Source organism: Callorhinchus milii, unplaced genomic scaffold (genome assembly GCF_018977255.1).
Source record: "Callorhinchus milii isolate IMCB2004 unplaced genomic scaffold, IMCB_Cmil_1.0 Scaffold2, whole genome shotgun sequence".
In the NCBI taxonomy this organism is placed as follows: domain Eukaryota; kingdom Metazoa; phylum Chordata; class Chondrichthyes; order Chimaeriformes; family Callorhinchidae; genus Callorhinchus; species Callorhinchus milii.
Window position 1 is genome coordinate 93,985,098 of NW_024704743.1, and position 17,154 is coordinate 94,002,251.

Genomic DNA, 17,154 nt, shown 5'->3' on the forward strand with positions numbered 1-17,154 from the left:
CTGGGATTCTCTCCCATATGCATAATAATAAACCTTGCATTTGATTTATCGCCTTATGACATTGAAACCAATTTTATTTGGGGGAATGTTGGCCAGGACACCAGAAACTCTTTTTTAGAATAGTGCCAAGGGCTCTTTAACGTTTACCTGAACAGACAGATGGGGCCTCGTTTTGACGTCTCACCTGAAGGATGGCACCTCGGCAATGCAGCACATTTCCAGCACTGCATTGGAGTGTCATCTTAGACTTATATGAGTTCCAAGTCCTGACCAGGGGCTTTGAACCCACAATCTTCTGACTCAGAGGCGAGAGTGCTACCAACTGAGACGTTGACACTTGAATAAACAGAGGAGAGATAAAGTGATTTTATGAATTTAATAGGCAAAATGTAATGCCTCAAGAAGGATCTATGAAATGATAGAGCATCAAATTTACTTCAAGCGCTCCGAGATCCTGTCTGACAGGTAGAACACTACATAAATGCAAGTTGTTGTTGTGCAGAATGGGTCTTGAAGAAGGATGTGGAGATTGCAGGATACAAACAGTATGGAATAAGATGTTGGTGGACAAAAAAGGAGAAAAAAAAGTTTGTACATTATAACATTGCCCAGGGAAACCATGCACTCTCAGGATTTTCAACAAAACAAATGGAATGAGGCCGACTTGTTAATGGTGTTGATTAGAAAAGGTCACCTTAACAATGATGGATCAAAAGAATGTCATTTTAAAAGCTTACCTCTCCCGATTGTTAATGTAACTGTTTAATTTTATAAAATGCCATTGCAGGCTTGTTCATAATAATCCTGAACTGACACTGTTTTATTGGATCACTTCTTGCAGGTGACCATCAGAATGAAGCAGTACAAGGATGAGCTGCTGGTATCCTGCCTGAATTTTGTGCTTTCTCTTCCTCATGACATAATTGAACTTGATATTAAGGCTTATATTCCTGCTTTGCAGGTTAGTATAATCTTCCACACTTGACTTGCATCACTTGCCCAGAGAGACTATGAGGTCTAACAAAAGAAACATTTTGTTTAATTGTCAAGTCCCACAAACCCTTCCCTTTGCACAAATAGTTGCCTCTTGAACCCATACAGACTGTCTGCTTTAGCGACCGTCCCTTGTAACTTATTCCAAAACACTGTTACCCTTTGAGTAAGAAAAATTCTGACTTTCTTTTTTACTTCCTTATTTTTAACTTGAATTTCTCAGTGTTTGAAACCTTCATTATGTTCAACAATTTACACACCTGGCGAATTTCTTTTTGATACATGCGTAAAACCGTCACCAGTATACAAACCAAAAATTCCATGCATCCCATCCAGAGATAGTTGTTGGAATGGAATGCGCACTCTCTCCCTGGAAGGACACATCCCACTTCCGGAAAATATTAGGCGCAGGTGAACCCCAGAGTGTGCGTTGGGATACTGCTGGAGTCTAACCAGATAGCTTGCCATTGATATAGCTGTCCGGCAAGCTTTCCCACTGCTTGATCTGCTAGGACCACTCTACCCGTTAGGGCTTTGGCTTGCAGGGTTAACAGGAGCTGAGTGGGATGACTCCCTGCCTCCAGTGACTTGTCTGCCCTTGCAGGTCCTGCCGATGAGCCAGGCTGGCTGTGCTGTTATCAGCAGTGCCCTGGAATACTGTGGACCCGCCTGGCTCAGGACCCGGACTACTGAGATCGTCACAGAGGACTGGCTCAAATCCAACATTCTGTTGCCAAACATGTCATCTTGGACCTAGTTCAGCTCCAAGGAGACCCAGCTTACCCCCACCCAAGCAGAATAGTCATACCCAGCAAATTACCCTAAAACATTCACAGTATTATTATTGCTTTGAATGAAGACAGAGTAAAATGAATGACCCTTCAAAGGATTTACTGCACTTTTTATTCTTTCCCCTTTCAACTAAGGCTGCATTTAAACTGGGCCTTAGCCACACTCCATTGGCTGATGCTGGATTGGATGCACTAGAGGATTGGTCAGCTCATATACCAAAGCATATCATTCAGCCTCACTACAAGGACATTCTGCCACACCTGGATGGTTACCTGAAAACAGCAGCTTTCAGTAAGACGCTCTGGTTTGCTCGTCTTCTATCACTGTATTCAGCCTTGTTACTATGATTTGCATTCTTTAAATACGTTTATACAGAATGGGTAGAACAGAGGGCACGCGGGACATACAGGAGGCCGGAGCCAGTTGAGCGCAGGCTGTGGGTTGGGGGTAAGCAAGTCAGAGAGGTAGGGAGGTGCCAGGGCATGAAGGGTTTTGAAAACAAGTGTGAGGATCTTGAAATCGATCCATTTGGCAACAGGGAGTTAACCCTAACTCTAAGTGGAGCCTGGCAAAAACTAGTTTGATGGTGGTACAGAGTTTAATGCAGGTGAGTATGTGGGCAGCAAAGTTTTGGATCAGCTGGATCCCGTGCATGGTGGAGCTGGGGAGACCGACAAAGAGGGTATTTGAGAAGTCGAGTCTGGTCTGCAGCAAACGCACATTAACGGAATAAGATGCTGGCATTCAAGAAAATATCTGGTGGGAAAAAAGTTTGTACAATAGAATGTTACGCAGCAAAACTGTTGGAAATGGATGATGTGAGCAATTTCAAGAAGAAATTAGGTAATTTTTGTGAGAGTGAGAGGCATGGGGTATGAAATTGTGACTGGCTAGGGAGTTGATAGTGGTGCATGTTTCTGCAATAATTTTGCAATGATAAAGGATGGAAAACTGTTCTTATAGTGTATTATTGCTATGGGGCTGCAGCTTTTCAGCTGAATTATTCCTTAAAACGATGAAGGGTTTGCTTAGAATCAGAGAATGAAAGATGGAATAGAAAGGATCATATGGAATAGCCAGCAACAACAATAACAAGATTACATTTGTATAGCGCCTTTCACGTCAACAGCTCAATAAAGAAGTGAAGACAGTGGGGTGGGATCCAAGAATTAGCTAAACATTTTCATGAAGTGGCTTTCTTCATAACTGTGCGCTTGAGTGTAGAATCACAACTTTGCACCATAGAAGGAGGTACTACAGCCCACCAATCTGTGCTGATGCTGATTCCCACACTGAGGCTATCCACTCTAATCCCATTCCCAGCTCTTTGACTAGACCCTGTAATATTAAGGGGTATGTTTGCATGTTAAATTCTGATGGGTTTGTGCTGTAGTCCTTCATCCCAGGAAACCTGTCTGTGATCTAAAGGTCTGCAAAATGGTCATTGCAATTAATTATTTTGGAATTCTGGTGCCAGTGGATCACAATGGAAATGTAGGAATAAAAAGTGGATTTCACGGCTAATAGGTGTTTTAATTGCGAAATGTTTATCACCTTTTATTAGACGAGGCTCAGAACAACTGGGAAGGGATGAACATTAATAATCCGTCACGCAAAGGAGGAAGCAAGGTTCTTTTTCATCATACAAAGAAAAGCAAAGAGTTTCTTGTGGTGAGTTAAATCCTTCAAGGCATGGATTAGGTGAGCAGAGTGCATCGCTCAGGGGATAGAGTGAGCATTCCATTCCAGAAGTAAGAAGATTTCCATGCGTAGGTGACATGCACATTAGGAATTCTCAGTCTGATTTGTATACTCTTAAGCATGATGATGGGTTTCCATATGTGTTAGATACTCAGCCGACCAAAATAAAGATATGGTATATGTGTTACGTGTGTGTGTATATATATATATATATATATGTCTGAACTGATTAAATAGGACTTACATATCCAGACTGCACATGGAGTGAACATACAGACTCTTATCAAAGATGAAAAATCTGGGAGAGAATAGATGAAAAGAGCTTGAATACTAACAAATGTCTATTCATTCAGAATTATCAGAGCTTGTGTCTGTTGAACCTGCAAGGAAAACATAATGCATTACACAAATATTATGTCTCTTTGAGTGCCTTTTATTGCTGAATCTCGTTACTTTTTTTTTTGCAACCCACAGAGCGAGGATTCCGCCATCACAGCTGTGAGGCGCAGGATAGTGCGGCTGCTCGGGTCTCTCGGAGGACAAAATAACCGAAGTTTAGTAACAGGTGGGTATGAGGACAGCTGTGAACAGGGGCTTATCAGATCAAAGCACAGCAGTTCAACCAAGAAGGACGTTTCAAGCCTTCCGTTCAATGTATAGCTGTCCTAGATTGTTTTTTGCCTGGATTTTGACAGACATATTAGAAATATATCCAAGTCACTTTTTTAATCTGCCAGTTTCAATTATCCATTTAAGGACAGGGGTTGGGTGGGGGAGGGGAGAGAGAGATAGGGGTTCTCTCAGTCATTGAAGTGTTTTGCTTTTTAGAAGTTCATGAAAAGTTGGCATACATTGCAATGAAAATTAGTTACTTTTAGAAAAATATATTTTTAGAAATTTGTCTTTTTGGGAACAAGACTTTAGGTAAGTATTTACTAAGCAGAGGGTAGAATACAAGTTGGGTTATAGAGTGTATCTGCTTGCTTTTGTGCTGCACAGAAACCATCAGGGAAAGTTGGAGAACTACTTTTTTGCAGTAGATGCTTATCTATACTCTCTCCCTTGAACCCCTCAATTGACTATCTATGGAGTTATGAGGCAGTTGGCTCCATTCTTTCACAACCTTTTTTTCCCCTCTGCCCTTACTTATGTTGGCTTATCTCTGATTTTTATGTTATGTCCTTGTGTCCTCTTCAGAAAGAAGTTGTTTTTGGAGAAAGAAAACTCTTATCAATGTTTTTATTGTAAAGTTAACTTCTGCAAAAGTATTTCTGTGTTTGTTTTCCACCTGGCTGCCACAGCCGTTTCTGCAGAGGAAATGATGAAGAGGTGCATTGCCTGGGTCACAGAGAAGCCGCTGAGTTTTGCAGTTCCTTTCATGGATATGAAGCCCATCATATATTTGGATTCATTTATCCCACGTATCTCAGAGCTAGCACTCTCTGCCAGTGACAGACAGACAAAGGTAGTCAGTCAACCACACAATTTGCGTTCCATGTTGCATACCTTTGCTAAATTCACTCATTTAACATTAAAACAAACTGCGTCTAGATGTGAATATAAATGTTGGTTATATTCTGGTCGAACGTGATCCTTTTCCTTAGTGACTAAGTAACATTGCCAACTTGATAATTAAGTCGCTGCTCCTACAAGTAATCCCTATACTGACATGGGGTAACCACATTTTCACTGATTAACACAACAGTTTGGATTTTATATATTTAATATACATAGGATCATAGAAAGCTGACTAGTCAATTTCTTTTTTAAAAAATTCAGTCTTTATGTATTTATTGCTCCATTTTAAAACTTGCTTTGTGAAGCTACAGTTTCTGAAGTCTACTTTACAGACTAATTATATAATAATAATAATCCTTGCATTTGATATAGCACTTTTCACGTCTTCTAGACATCTCAAAGTGCTTCACAGAATATGCTGTAAAGTGAATTGACTGTATATTTTTGGGCGAAACGCGGCAGCCAATTGCGCACAGCAGTGTCCCACAAACAGTCGTGGATTGAAAATAACCAATTTATTATTGTTTTGTTTTGGAATGATTATTATTAGGAGTGTGGAGTAAGGAAACTTGCCCAAGGTTTTGCCCTCTGCCTGGAATTGAACCCAGGTGTCTCGCTTGCAAGGCGAGTGCTCTAACTACTGAGCTACAGGACTCCACATATAATAATAACAGAGTAACAATTTCAGGCAAGATAGATTTGTACAGCCAAATCCATCTAATCTCCCACCAGGTTATCTTTCATTTCACAAACTGACTGTAAGGAGGGCAGTTATGTGCATGTTGAAAGTGTGCTAGACAAGAGACTTAACACAGATACCCAATTAGATACAACATTTCGTAAATTAGTGCTAAACTCTTTTATGATGGCTTAAAATATATATTTGAGTTCCTGGTACATTAAAACAATTCCCCGGTTACAAAACTTGCAGGTTGCAGCTTGTGAACTGTTGCACAGTGTGGTTGCCTATACGCTAGGCAAAGGATCCCAGATTTCTGAAGGACAACAAGAAACATTGTACAAGCTGAACAGACAGTTGTTTCCAGTCTTGCTTCGTCTTGGTTGTGATGTAGATACGGTAAGAAAACAATTAGCCCCTAATGCAAGACTGTTCCTTTATTATCTTCGCTCCCGTCCTGTCATGAGCAGCTCCCTATCCACCCCAGCTCCTGGCCTTAACCAGACTTCCTGGTAACCTGTTCCAGGTGTTATTTACCCTCTGGGTAAAAAAATGCTTCTTGGCATCTCTTTGCCCTTTCCGACTCTATGAACTTGTGTCCTTGTGTTCTATTGTCTAAGTGCATTTGAAATTCTTCACATGATTTGATTAGGATGATTCTCCCTGCACTAGATTTACTTGGTGATGGAGTATGAGTGAAACCCTTGTCTTTCCTCTTGACTGCAGGTAACCAGACAATTGTTTGAGCCACTGGTATTACAGCTAATCCACTGGTTCACGAGCAATAGGAAGTTTGAAAGTCGGGATACCGTGGCGATGCTTGAAGCTATTCTGGTAATGATAGTTCATTTCATTTGAGCTGAAAGAATAATCTTGCGCACAAAGTGATCATAAATTTATAGTATTTGTACTTGTAAAATCCAGGGCTTCAGAGGAGCTTGGTGAATAGCTGAATAATGGATGTGTGGGACTGGAAATGCACTAGGTCATTCAATGATGTGCACATGGGCCAGCATTCAGTAAATCCTGTATAGTACTTTTAATAATCCATACATTTGGTATAGCAACTTTAAAGTTGGAAGGATGTCTCAAAGCACTTAACAGCGTACACTGTAAAGTGCAGTAACTGTTGTACGAGTGAACGCAGTAGCTAATCTGCGCACAAACAGCAATGAAGTGATTTGGGGGAATAAAAATATTTGGGTGATTATTGGCCAGGAAACTGAAGAAACTCCCTTTCGGTAGACAACAGCTGATATGGTTGGTAATGTTGGGCCATGTACGTATTCTTTTCTGAGGAGTTTAAAGAATTGTAATTAATTTCTAATTAAATGATCCCGTACAAATACACTTTTTACAGAAGCACTTTGAAATGATCGTGACATTACAGGCCCCATGTAAAGATTATTGTCATCATTATTATTATAATAATTAAGAATTCCCATTAACTTTTTAAGATTTTGGTACATATTGGTGTCACCCGCAGACATGGGTAGACTTCCACATGTATGCGGATGACACACAAATTTACTTCTCATCCAGCTGCGACTCCAGGTCCACTGTCTATCAGCTTGTTTGTCGGACATCAAGACCTGGATGAATGCAAACTTCCTGCAGCTGAACTTCAACAAGACGGTAGCCATACTCCTTAGCTCCTGTCAACTTCTCTCCTGCGACTCTTGAATGCTTTGAAGAAGATTTGCTGGAGAAAGTGCTGCTTACACTGCAAGCACTTTAGTTGGAGGCAGCCAGCTACGATTCCTCTAGAGTATTTTGTGAATATCAAAGAACCCAATACAGGCAGTAAATGGAAATGTTTAATAATAAGCTTGGACAATTCCATGTTGAACTAAGTGTGATTTGATGCTGACGATTATAGAGCATTGAAGTGGTTGCACTCAAACAGTGCAGGTAGCTCTGATTTATAGAGGAACCAAGCAAGTGGTATGATGACTTGGTGGTGTTGATAAGGCTAAATTAAAATAAGAAAACACTAACCTTCTCAGAAATGTTTAATTTATGTTTAGTCGACACGTGCTCTGATATAGGATGGCCTGAAGTGCCATTCTCTTTTCCTTGATTCTGAAAAGCTGCTGAGAAAATTGTGTGATCTTTGATAGGACGGCATAGTGGATCCCGTGGACAGTACCCTGAGAGACTTCTGTGGGCAATGTGTTCGGGAATTTCTCAAGTGGTCCATAAAACAGACAACCCCAGAGCAGCAGGCGAAGAGCCCAGCAAATACAAAATCTCTCTTCAAGAGGCTCTACAGCCTTGCTCTGCACCCCAATACATTCAAGCGACTGGGGGCAGCACTCGCCTTCAATAGCTTATATAGGGAATTCAGGCAAGTCTACTTCGAAACGAGTGTTGATATAATTGCTTGGTATCCGTTCTGATGGCTGAAGTAAAAGTATTTACTTTACCCTAGGTTTCAGGATCCTATGACGCTATTGTCTTGGAGTGCTACTAGTTTAATACTAAAACAGATATATATAAAACAATATCTGTCTCTTTGTAACTAGTTTGTCACAAAAAAGTAACTCTGCTCCCCTAGTTTGACTTACTCTGCTCTGCACCAATTTTGTAAGGTTAGACTGAGGTGGTTACTGGTTAGTGACTGGCTTGCTTAACATTTGGTGCATAGTTCAAAAATAGGAATAGATTGTAAGAGATTAATCATTTTCAATTCTCAATATACCCGTGGACTGAACCCAGAGTTCTTAAATTATTTCAAAAGGTACTTTGATGGTTGCTTGAACATTACAGATTGTGGGGAGTAAGCAGGAGAGTGAGACTACATTAGGTGACCAAATGGTTTCTGCACTGTAGCATTCTGTGAATCCATATCCAAGTTGAACATGTACCAGTACTGATACATTAATCAATTTACTTTCTGTTTTATTTGTGAGATGAAGGTCTTAATTGTTTTTGTGTGTTTAGGGAGGAAAGTGCCTTAGTTGACCAGTTCATCTTTGAAGTGTTAGTTGTGTACGTGGAAAGTCTTGCTCTAGCACACGCAGATGATAACTCACTGGGTAAGCTGTTTGCTTAATAGTTGCTACATCAACTATAAATAGACTTTCCTGCTTATTTATTTGAATTCAGATGGATAATATCAATGCTAATTACATCTTGATTTTGTTTCCAATTTCTCCCGATGTTTTTCTCTCATCCTCTTCTAAAGACGGCAATTCGTACTGTGGTACAATCTCACAAGTACTGGCTGCCCTCGAATAATTTGAATGCTGTAAGGCTATTTGACTGGGGAGAGCATACCACACATTTCACTTAATGCTGCTTGAACTCCTTCCCTATGAATAAGGCCAAGTTGCTGTTCAAGTGAATTAGGCCAAGTAATTCTGCCTGAAGCTCATGGAAATCAGGTTCGACCAAGCGGTCATATCATTCGGGCATTAGGGGTTGATCCATGACATCCGTATATGTAAATGAAATTGATAGCTACAAACTAATGTTTATGTGCCTTTGTGCAGGTACAGTTCAGCAGTGTTGTGACGCTATTGATCACCTGAATCGGATCATTAAACAGAAAGCTTCCGCACTGAACAAACCCATCAAAGGACGTGTGCCAAGGTTTGTGTTGTTGCCTTTATCCTAGAATTGGATTCCATTCATGTTATGAAAAGGCTGCTGAAGTTGCACAAATTATTCTGTTAGATGTTTATTCAATGTGTTTATAATAAAAGTTTGGTTGCATGCAAGGTGCTGTGTATCAAGGTGCAGCATGCCTGAGAACTGTCAACCTGTGGCAAGTGCTCATTAAGCAATTGTTTTACAGGTTATGGACAAAGCGTGAGAGATAGTGAAAGAATCTGAGAGAGAAAGACTCAAGAGTGAGAGATAGCAATGTAGACATAGACAGGGAATAAGAAAGTCAGGGAAAGGAAGAAAAAAATACAGAGTAGAGTTTGAGAGAAAGATACAAGAAAGAAATACACCAAGAGAAAGTCAGACAGAGAGTAGGTATTATTGTCACTGTATAACTCTTGATGGAAAGAAATTTGTTTGTATTGTAGCCAATTCTGTATGCTACATGATGTTCCATTATCTGCATTGTTAATATATCCACAATGGGCCAGACCAAGTGCAGGTAACTGTCTACTCGATATAAATGCAAGTGGTTGTTATTGCTCCTCTAAGAGTGTAACAAAGGCACATTGTTGTACCAGTGTAGGAGTGTGCAGAACTGTGGTACAAGCTGTCATATGAATGATCTGATGCTTTGAAATAACCAGAAAGCTTTTTTTAACTACAAATGAGAGTACTGATGTTTCCTTTTATATAACTCCGTTTCTCACAGAGGTTTTCCTCCTGATCAGCCTGTGTCTTTAAAGGAGGTTGTGATGTGGCTATTGACTCAATGTGGACGACCCCAAACAGAGTGTCGACACAAATGTATGGTACTATTTTACGAGCTGGTTCCCCTTCTACCAGGTTTGTTTTAATTCATTTTTAAGCTTATTTGGTCTTTTAATGATAAACGTGCGCTTACTTCCACTTAACAAAATACTCCAGAAATTACTCTTAGCAAATGTTTTTTTCTTTCCTAGCTCTTTAATAGTGTGATTATACTGTTCCCATGTCAACAATACTGCAGTGTGGAGCCTCTATCGTTTTCCGTTCCACATCGCCTTCAAATGGTACATGTGTAGAACAGCAAAATCATACCATTTCTTAAAAGAGTCATTAAAGAGCCACTCACGTTTTCCAAGTGGTTTCGGGAGAAGGATTCCACTTGAGTTCCAATGCTCTGTACAGCATTTTTCGATTACCTTGTCATAAATTGAACGAATGAGTTGTACCTGTGGTTAGGAACTGCTTATAACTGCTGTGAGTTCCTTTATTTAGGAAATAAGACACCGTCGTGTTGGTTAGCTGATGTTCTGAAGGAGAGAGGGGTTTCGTTCCTGATCGGCAAGTTTGAGAGTGCTGGTAGTGATCACGCCAAATGCTCAGGAATCATTTACCAGCCGACACTTAAAGATCTGCAAGAACCATTCAGTGTACGGGCTGCCCTGCAATGGATGGACATGTTACTGGCGGCTCTTGACTGTTATAATACGTTTGTAAGACTGGCCATGGTCAAACCCAGTGAACTTTTAGGTGAATATTCATTTGTGTGCACATATAGAAATTGTTCCTTTCGTTACAACTCCTTTGCTGGTCACAACAGTCCAATTAGAAGAGTTGCTATTGAAGATTGCCGTTTATGTATTTATTTAACCAATTTATAACACCCTCCTTTAAACCAAGAATTTTCGCTTTGGGGCACAAATCTCTAATGAGACTTTTTATCAAATGGATTTAGAAGATAAAAATAAACAATCTCCATCACATTACCATTATTTACGCATTCTCTTACATCCTCCGAATGTAAGACATCCTGCCATGTAGGGATCAATGCAAGTTGCTTAAACATCTGTAAACCTGTAAATTGATCCCACAACCTTAATAATAATCTGAGGTGAAAATCCTGCCAATAGAGGCTGCCATTTCTGCCTACAAAATACAGTCACTGCACATTATAGTAAAGCCTGTGAAGTAGCTTGAAATGTGCTTCCAATGTGAAAGGACCTTTATCAAATGTATAGCATAGTATCAAGCCCATGAATTCTAGAATTATGACTCAGAACTGTTTTTAGAAATGAGAACAGCATTCGGTATTTTCTGATTATTTGATACTAGCCAAGAGTACAATGACCCCCTTTTTACATCCCAGTCCCTCTACTAGCAGAATGGAAATACTATTGTGGTTTAACGTGGCAATCAACATTAAAACAAAATTGAATATATTTGATGTTTTTCTTCCCCTTACTCTATTGCTTGTATCCTTCGGAGCCCCACTTATTTAATTGATTGCCTACAATGTGCATATCCATAAATACCCAGCTGCAATCTCCCCCAGTTCACATGGCAACATTTCCCCCTTCCTTTGCAGGCACCAGCCAGGAAACTGGCTTCATGAAAGCTATGAATTTCTTCTTGAAAACCCTTGCAAGGCATGACATCACGGCGGCAGAGGAGTGCTTTACGTTGGGGGTAAAGGGTGTGCTCTTCAGCCCCAGAGAGAGGGAAGAGTACAATTACTGTAAATGTACAATCATAGTCCGCATCATGGAGTTTGCCTGCCTGATCCTGGAGGGACTGCAACAAGATTGCTGGAAGGTTAGTTACTTGAACATTTGCTAAACGTTTTGTGTACCAAGGACCACCCCTTTGTTATTAGGCGATAGTACAACAACAACAACAACAAGATTCCATTTATAGAGCGCCTTTCATGTCGGGAGGACGTCCCAAAGCGCTGTACAGTTGGGTCAGGACCCGAGCAGGGGAGAAATGGTCAGGGTGAGGGGAGGGAAGGGAGGGAGCGAGGAGGGGGTAGAGAGTCGAGAGGGGAGCTGAAGGCACGGTCCAAGAGAAAGGTCTTGAGACCGGCCTTGAAGGAGGAAAGGGAGGAGGCGGCGAAGGCACTGGGGGATAGAGTTCCAGAGCCTCGGGGCTGAGAGGCTGAAAGCCCGGCCACCGATGTTAAGGCAGTTGGGGCGGGGGATGTGGAGCAGACCGGAGCCAGAGGAACAGAGGGTATGGGCAGGTAAGTAGGGGGATAGTAGATTAGAGAGGTAGGAGGGTGCGAGGCCGTGAATGGCCTTGTAGGTGAGGATGAGGATCTTGAATTCGATCCTCTGGGGGATGGGGAGCCAGTGGAGGCGAGCGAGGGTGGGAGTGATGTGGTCGCGGAGCCTGGTGCGGGACAGTACACGAGCTGCAGAGTTCTGAATGACCTGCAGCTTGTGGAGGGAGGTGCCAGGAAGGCCGGCGAGGAGAGAGTTCCCATAGTCCAGCCTTGAGGTGATAAAGGCGTGGACCAGAGTTTCAGCAGCGTGAGGGGTGAGGTAGTGCCGTAGTCTGGCGATGTTCCGGAGGTGATGGAAGGCGGTGCCAGTTGTGGAGCGGATATGAGGGAGAAAGGACAGCTCAGGGTCGAACAGAACGCCGAGGTTCCTGACTGGCTTTGAGAGGTGGAGAGTGCAGCCTTGGATGCTGATGCTGTCAGCGCCTGAGGTGCGGAGACGCTGACGTGAGCCTAAACCACTCAAGGACAGGGCCTTGAAGGTTGAGGTGGGAGGACAAGCGGTGGAGGAGGATAGTGTGGTCGACCGTATTGAATGCTGTCGATAGGTCGAGGAGGACGAGGAGGCAGAGGGAGCCCTGGTCACAGATGGTCACGATGTCATTGGTGACCTTGACCAGGGCAGTTTCTGTGCTATGGGCAGCACGGAAACCCGACTGAAGGGGTTCGAATAATGAATGGGTGGAGAGGAAAGAGCGCAGCTGGGAGGCGACAACTCTTTCAAGGACCTTGGACAGGAAGGGGAGGTTGGAGATGGGCCGGTAGCTTGATAGCTGCGACGCATCAAGGGAGGGTTTTTTCAAGGTGGGAGTGATGGTGGCAGTTTTTAAGGGAATGGGAACAGAGCCAGAGGAGAGGGACAGGTTGACGATGTCTGTGATATGTGGGGCAAGGAGGTGGAGCTGGGAGATAAGGAGTGGAGTGGGGATGGGGTCAAGGGAGCAGGTGGTGGGTTTCAGGGATAGGATGAGTTTGGTGACAGAGGGTGGGGAAACGGGTACGAAAGTGTGTAGGGGAGGATGGGTAGGAGTCGGAGTGTGGGAGGGAGGGGTGGGGGTGGGTGGAGGTTGGAGGGGAAGTGACCGCGGAGCGGATTCCCTTGATTTTGGATTCAAGGAAATCCAGCATCTCCTCACAGTGAAGGTTGGAGGAGATGACCTGCGCGGGGTGGCGGGGGCGGAGGAGTCGGGATGTGGTAGAAAACAGAAGCCTGGGGTTGTTCTTCGCCTCCAGGATTATCCTGGAGTAGAAGGACGACTTGGCCGAGGCTAGAGTGGAGCGGTAGATTTTGAGGAGGTCCAGCCAGATTTGTCGGTGGACCGTTAGGCCAGATTTGAGGTAGGTGCGTTCAGCGGCCCGCACCTGGCTCTTCAGTGAGCGGAGGTGGGTGGTGAACCAGGGGGAGGAGCGAGAGTAGGAGACAGTGATGGGGGCAAGAGTGTCGAGTGTGGAGGAGAGGGTGTTGTGGAGGAGGGTGAGAGGAGAAGAGGGGTCAGTGAGGGTTGAAGGCCAGAGGGAGAGGAGTTCAGAGGACTCCAAGGCAGCGGTTAGGGATTGTGGGGGTAACTTCTTCCAGGGGCGGTAGAAGATGGTGGTGGGTCTGGTGGAGGTGGGGAGGGGGGTGGAGGTGGTGAAGGAGATGAAGTGGTGATCGGAGATGGCCTTGTCGGTGATAGTGACATCCGAGACACTGAGGCCCCGGGTGATCACCAAGTCGAGTGGGTGGCCGTGACTGTGAGTGGGGGAGTTGATGTGGAGGGAGAGGTTGAGCGAGGAGAGCAGGGAAGAGAAGTCCGAGGAGATGGAGCAGGAGGGGGTGAAGTGCAGGTTGAAGTCGCCCAGGATGATGAGGCGATCAGAGCAGAGGCAGAGAGATGCAAGAAGTGTCGAAATATCGGAGATGAAGGTGGGAGAGGTTTTAGGGGGCCGGTAGAGGAGGAGGATTTTGAGTGAGAGGAAGGAGGGGTGGGAGAGGGTGAGGTGCCCGAAATAAACAGAGTACAAATAAATAGTGCGAGTCTATTATTATTAATAACAATATTAACAATATTAAATATGTTTTATTATTAGTAACAGTAATATATTTGAAGGCGCCAAGACCCTCATCCATGCGTTCATTACATCCAGGCTCGACTATGCAAACTCACTGCTTGTCGGCCTCCCCAACTCCTCCCTCCAAAGACTGCAGATCATCCAGAACTCTCCAGCCAGTGTCCTCTCCCGCACCAGGCACCGCAACCCTATCACCCCCATCCTTGCCCAACTCCACTGTCTTCCCATCACTCAGAGGATACAGTTCAAGGTCCTGGTCACCTTCATCTTCAAAGCCCTCCACGACTTTGCTCCTCCCTACCACTGTGATATCCTAACCCCCTACCAACCTGTCTGCCTCTCCTCCTCCCTTGCCTCCTTCAAGACCTGTCTCAAGACCCGTCTCAAGACCCTCTTCGACCGTGACTTCGGACAATCTCCTACCCCTACCCTCCCCGCTCCACCCCTTTTGATACCAACCACCAGCTCGGGTGTGGATCACTGACTGTCCAGCACCTTGGGACGTCTTCCTGACATGAAAGCGCTATACAAATGTAATTTATTGTTCTTATTTAATAATTTTTATTGAATTTTACCTTTCTCCACTGTGGGCGAGCTTTAAGAAACACTGTGGAATACTTCATCCTGGAAACCTACCTCCCTCCCTCCCTACTTGTAAAGTCTGCCATATCTTTTCAACTACACTTTTGATCATTCTTTTCTTCCCCTTTCCTCCACCATCCTCCTTGGCTCCCCACCCCACCCCCAAACTCGGGTGCCCAGCCAGCTTTGTGAAGCGCTTTGAGATGTTCTCCCAATGTGAAAAGTGGTGCATAAATGTAAATTGTATTGTGTTGTATTTCAGGTGCTGGAGAAAGATTTACTAAACTCAGACCTGTTTGAGCTGATAGCAATGGTGGTGATTGATCCGACCAGTATTGGGTTCAACATGGCAGACGTGCAGGTGATGAAGAATCTCCCTAACGTCTGTGTGAAGCTCCTGAATGCGGTGATGAAGTCGCCTTTCAAGGAAACGTTAGTTGACAGCGTGAGGAAAAGAATCACGGCACAGAGGTAAGAGAAGAGCAGTGGGGGAATACTAAACAAAACAGCACTGTCGGGGATAAACAGCACCGTAAGTTGTGGCATCACCACAACTTGCATTTATATGGCACCCTTCATGCCTGGTGGTGTCTCAGAGCATTTAAATAGTGCGTCCCTGGTAGTGTCTCAGAGCACTTAAATAGTGCAATGTGAAGAGTATCCTCCAGGGAACAGTGACCCACAAGGAACAACCCGTGATCTTATTGGAGCTGAGTTCTCGCAAGTTGAAATGAGGATACAGGGTTTTTCTTGCAAGAAATTCATTTTGTTTTCTGAGGTTCTTTTTTCTGATGTTTGGTGCCATTTAACCAGTGGTCTTCCCTCCAAACAACAACAACAAAATTATATTTGTGTAACATTTTCATCCCCCCCCCGCCGCCCCACACACCTCTTCACAGTTAAATATGGTGCAAACTTCATTCCAGATACACTCCAGCTGCTCAATCCATTCTGAAAACTGTAGTCATTTTAGCAGAGCATAGAAATGTACAGGATTGGAAAAGACTGTTGTCACCAAGGGCTTAAAATATAGTATCAAAAAGTCAGTGTCCATAAACTAACATTTTATCTGTATCTCTCATTATAATGGTCCTGAAGAGGAAACAGAACAAATGCACTTCTTTTCCCTTTTTTTTTACTCTCTCTCTTCTCATTCTCCATCTTCCCTCTCTCCACCCAATCGAGAAAGTACACGAGATACACAGATGAGCACCCTGATCATCATATAGCTTCCTATGATATTACTGTGACAGATAACAACAGCGACAACAACAACTTGCACTTATATGGCACCCTCCACGTAGGGTAGCGTCTCAGAGCGCTTAAATAACTCAATAAGGAGACAGATGAGCAATGTAAATTTTAAACAGTAGTGTATTATTTAGTGAGTGAAACATAGACGCTTTCTGCACAGGAGGACACTCAGCCCGTTGTGTCAGTGTAGCTGCTGCCTATATTTTCCACAACATTTATATAAAAAAACTGTTAATTCCAGTTTTCCATCCCTCTCCCCTTAACCCCTAATGTTTTTGCAGATCAGGTATTTGTTCCAGTCCCTTTTGAAGCAACTTGTGAGGGAAGAGATTGCATGAAGTGTCTATTGTGGGAAACAAATAATTTGTTATTTCTAATGTGAACTGTTTAATGTGTGTGGCAGCATTGAAGCTCTGTGCAATGTGGATCTATACAGTCCTGGTGCTCGGACAGACCATGCAGGATTAAGGTCCATCCTATCGGCGTGTCAACAACTCCACAAGGCTGATCTTCTCAACTCTGCAATCGATTGTGAGGTACAAGGTCTCCAGTCCAGTGGGAATTATTCATCAATGCACTTGCAATCCCTGTTCAAAAATGCATTATCTAAAATGATTTCCAATGGGGCCTCAAGAAGAGGAACGCATTTTATTTCTGTTCTTAACCCGAACATTTTTGCTTAATATGTCACAATGTTCACCTGCATCGATAGTGTTTCCAGCAGTAAAGGTATCTATTTCCCCTTTCAAAAAGCTCCAGAATAGTCTGAAGGTCCAGCTCCCATTGCATAATAGAATGGTCATGCGCTGCTCCCCTTAACGTGCATCATTTCAGCAGTCGAGGCAACAGAGCGGTGGTTACCCTCCAGAATAGAAATGAGCTGCTAAAGGGAGAGAAACATTCAAAGGGGCTTTCTCTATGGGCTGTATTC

The 17,154-nt window shown here is 43.3% G+C and overlaps 1 protein-coding gene across 1 annotated transcript in view; it reads left to right on the top strand.

The window, feature by feature from the left end:
- prkdc (protein kinase, DNA-activated, catalytic subunit) overlaps positions 1–17,154 on the top strand; it is a 100,074-nt gene that overhangs the window by 21,213 nt on the left and 61,707 nt on the right. The window contains exons 20-34 of the mRNA XM_042331664.1: positions 842–961; positions 1,920–2,076; positions 3,350–3,456; positions 3,961–4,051; positions 4,788–4,951; positions 5,936–6,082; positions 6,410–6,517; positions 7,804–8,034; positions 8,631–8,721; positions 9,178–9,277; positions 10,005–10,138; positions 10,553–10,807; positions 11,643–11,869; positions 15,232–15,440; positions 16,627–16,759. Coding sequence (XP_042187598.1) covers positions 842–961; positions 1,920–2,076; positions 3,350–3,456; positions 3,961–4,051; positions 4,788–4,951; positions 5,936–6,082; positions 6,410–6,517; positions 7,804–8,034; positions 8,631–8,721; positions 9,178–9,277; positions 10,005–10,138; positions 10,553–10,807; positions 11,643–11,869; positions 15,232–15,440; positions 16,627–16,759 — 2,274 coding nt within the window. The remainder of the gene's footprint in view (positions 1–841; positions 962–1,919; positions 2,077–3,349; positions 3,457–3,960; positions 4,052–4,787; positions 4,952–5,935; positions 6,083–6,409; positions 6,518–7,803; positions 8,035–8,630; positions 8,722–9,177; positions 9,278–10,004; positions 10,139–10,552; positions 10,808–11,642; positions 11,870–15,231; positions 15,441–16,626; positions 16,760–17,154) is intronic.